The sequence below is a fragment of the Rosa chinensis genome, chromosome 3 (assembly GCF_002994745.2).
Source record: "Rosa chinensis cultivar Old Blush chromosome 3, RchiOBHm-V2, whole genome shotgun sequence".
In the NCBI taxonomy this organism is placed as follows: Eukaryota; Viridiplantae; Streptophyta; class Magnoliopsida; order Rosales; family Rosaceae; genus Rosa; species Rosa chinensis.
Window position 1 is genome coordinate 4,061,964 of NC_037090.1, and position 3,354 is coordinate 4,065,317.

Consider the following 3,354-nt stretch of genomic DNA (forward strand, 5'->3'; position numbering starts at 1 on the left):
GTTTAATCTAATAAGCGTACCTTTAGGTTGCATTGTTAGGGAATAGTCTAGGTGTAGAGCACTTCCTGCCTAGCGTAAGAAGTAAGAAAGGGTAATAGGTTGTGTTCAAGCGTACCGAGCCAACCTGAGCATCTTCATCTAGATTAATTGAATTAGGATTGAACAAATTGTCTTGTGTGTGATTGTCGGGGGTGGATGCATCTTCCCTAGCTAGCTTTATTCTCTTGATATCAACCAATCTCAAATCTGTTTCAGTTTCATTTTTCTTTCTGTTCTCTGTCTTTATGTATTTTATTTTTATAGTAAACGATATCCAAAAATCACCAAATTTTGTGTGCTGGACGCCCTGTGTGTCTAGTACATCCCTGTAAATTTTCGTAATTTTCTGAGTAGTTTAAATTAGGTTTTTAATTAGATTTTAGACTGCTGTTCGCTAGGAACAGTGGTCACTTTTGTGACATTGTTTTGAGTAGTTATAACCTTAGTCCTCTGCGGGAAAGACCCTTGTTTACCCTTGCTACAATTGACAATCTTAAGTGTGAATAAGGAAAATCAATAGCTTATAAATTTAGCTATCAGAGTAAAATATTTCTACTGTTGTAAACTAAAGTGAAGAGCTGGAACTGTAAGAAACGTACATACATGTGCAGATTCCACTCTAGTTTTACAGTAATGTAAGTACATATATACTGCATAAATATGAAGGGTACAACTCGTATAAATTTTACCAAATCAATGTCTTAGACTGTAGTTACCTCCGGCTACTGTTATTCCATTGACAAGGATCGACATGTTTCCTGTATAGTTCAACAATTCGAGACAAAATCATTGAGAATAAGGATTTGGCGAAGGATTTGTTACAGGTATATATATTTAACCCAAGTACTGTAGTCATTTTTTTTTATGATATTAGAATATACGTTGTATCAGCGCAGATGAATTAGCAGTGTCACATTCTTTTACATCTTTTCTTTCAAGTAGTACATTAAGTGTGTGCAAGCCTCAAATTTATTAAAATTAATTTTTAGAAAAACAAATAAGCCAAACGGACAATTTTTGTTTTACCAGCAGGGTTCTATTCATTGAAAATGTTTATTTACCATTTTTAGGAGCTGCGGTTCTTTAGACATGGTAACTACACCTTATACAAGCATCGTCTGCTGAGATTACGGTATCTCGAGGTTGGAGCACAAGTGGAAGCAGCATACCTGAACCTTTACAAACCTATATACGAAAAGGTATGCATGATCTCAGTAGGCAATTTGTTCTTATTACATTGATCTCAAGTCCTTCTATATCATGATTTCATTGGAACTCAACTTGGTGTTTTTGAATCTGCTTTAATATGCTGTTGATATGCATGATGAATTCCTCAATGAATCATGTAACTGTCCATTGTAGAGATATGAGATTGTTAATGGTATAACTAAAGTTGGAGAGAAAGATGAAGTACGTTGCAAGGGACAAAGGAGATGAAGCCACCAAAGGTGCCTATATTATATGAAATTCACATTTTCAAAATGCATGCATGACATAGTGTGATGTATTATCTCTTGTATTGTAGAGAAAGGAATCCCTCAATTTTGGCTTACTGCAATGAAGAATCATAAATTACTTGCTCAGGAGGTGAGAAAGAGATTGATAATCTATTTATTTGTTAAATTAAACATGAAGTTAGCTGTTAAATTTCCTCAAATGCATATAGATCACAGAGCACGATGAAGTGGCGCTCAAGTATCTGAAAGATATCAAGTGGTATAGGATATATGGGGGAAGTTTCAGGCTGGAGTTTGTCTTTCAACAGCCTAATCCTTATTTTGAAAATGAAGTCCTGACCAAATCATATAAGCGGCCTCTGATGGAGAAAACAACTGGGTAATTCTATTTTCTGCTGTTATATTGATGATGTCTCTCCCTCACATTTCTTCTGAAGTTGGGGTTACCTTGTAGGTGTGTCATCAAATGGCATCATGGTAAAGACTTGACACATAAGTTTTTAGAGGGAATGTCGAAGAATTCCAAGCGCATGACCAAATCCTGTGAAAGCGTCTTTAACTTCTTCAACCCTCCTCAACTCTGTCTTCACGAGAAACATATTGATTATAATGATGGATATCTAGTAAGTTTGGATTTGTTCATAGTCGATCTGTTAATTAAATGAACTAATTAATGATATACAATTTTCTTAAATCTAGCTCATTGATGTATATGATCGCAGAATGGAGAAGTCAAAAGTAAACTGAATTATGATTTTTTCATCGGGTACGTACTATTTTTCAAGCTTAATTCCGAGTTATGAGAGTTTACAAAAAATACTTAACGTATAGCCAAGGAATTTTTGTGAGGCATTCTGTCATTGCACCTCGGTAAAGTCTGAGCAGTCGATAACTTATGAAATTTGTAAATATCTACAAGTTAATTCATTCTAATTACATGTACGTTATTGAAAAAAAAAAATACATGTACGTTATTAAGATTTTGTCGGTGCTCTTATTTGATAATGATGCTTACGAAGCTATGTGACATTCCTAGTAACTAATTTTCCAATGACATGTACGTTGTTGGTGTTATGAAGTAAAATAATCCGCGACAAAATCATTCCTCATGCTATTTCATGGTTCACACGGGAGGCTCTTGAACCCGGAGGTGAGTTTGAAGATTTGCAAGATGATTGGTATGATTACTCAGATGATGATGAGGACGCGGAGGCCATCAAGAATTTGTGAAAGCTAGATTGGCGATGCAAAAGACACAGAATGTCAGTGATGTATAAAATTATTATAATTCGTCTCTATTTCTGTCTACTGGTTTGGCTAGAGTACAGCACCGCACTAATTGCTCACGAAGACAGAGTCATAGATAATTTAAACAATTTTGTTGTGTTTGATTATTCTTGTTACAGTATGGATTCATTTTGCATTTGAGTTTATGACTACACAAATTGCTTTGTTGTTTTTGAGCTTGCTTTTAGCATATGTTATTGTGTTTGGTTATTATTGCCATAGCATGGATTCATATTATATTTGCGTTCAAGACTACATAAAGTGCATTTCTTATTTTTCTAGTCAAGTTAGCGATAAGAAGTTGAAAATAGTTGAACTAGTTAACCAAGCCTCGTCTGTAACCCTTCAAGTGTCTTCCCTCCCTTCGTGTAAATTCACGCAGAAAGACGTTTGGCAAAGGCTGAGGGATTAATTTAATTTCTTATCAAAACTACATTAATAGAGGGAAAACTATGCAAAAAAGGCCAAGAATATAATGTTCAAAATTACTTCTATGAATTGATTTTCAAATTGCAAAAAGGATACAAAAATGGAAGTCCAAAACATGAAAAAGTATAGACACTTCACTCAC

General features: G+C 34.6%; 1 protein-coding gene across 1 annotated transcript; it reads left to right on the top strand.

The window, feature by feature from the left end:
• The first annotated feature begins 642 nt into the window (after positions 1 to 642).
• Positions 643 to 2,726, top strand: LOC112193942 (nucleosome assembly protein 1;2). The gene is given in 10 exon segments (XM_024334207.2): positions 643 to 674; positions 806 to 863; positions 1,110 to 1,238; positions 1,402 to 1,455; positions 1,457 to 1,487; positions 1,565 to 1,626; positions 1,706 to 1,875; positions 1,951 to 2,119; positions 2,219 to 2,262; positions 2,576 to 2,726. Coding segments are annotated over 10 exon segments (900 nt in total).
• The last annotated feature ends 628 nt before the right edge of the window (positions 2,727 to 3,354 follow it).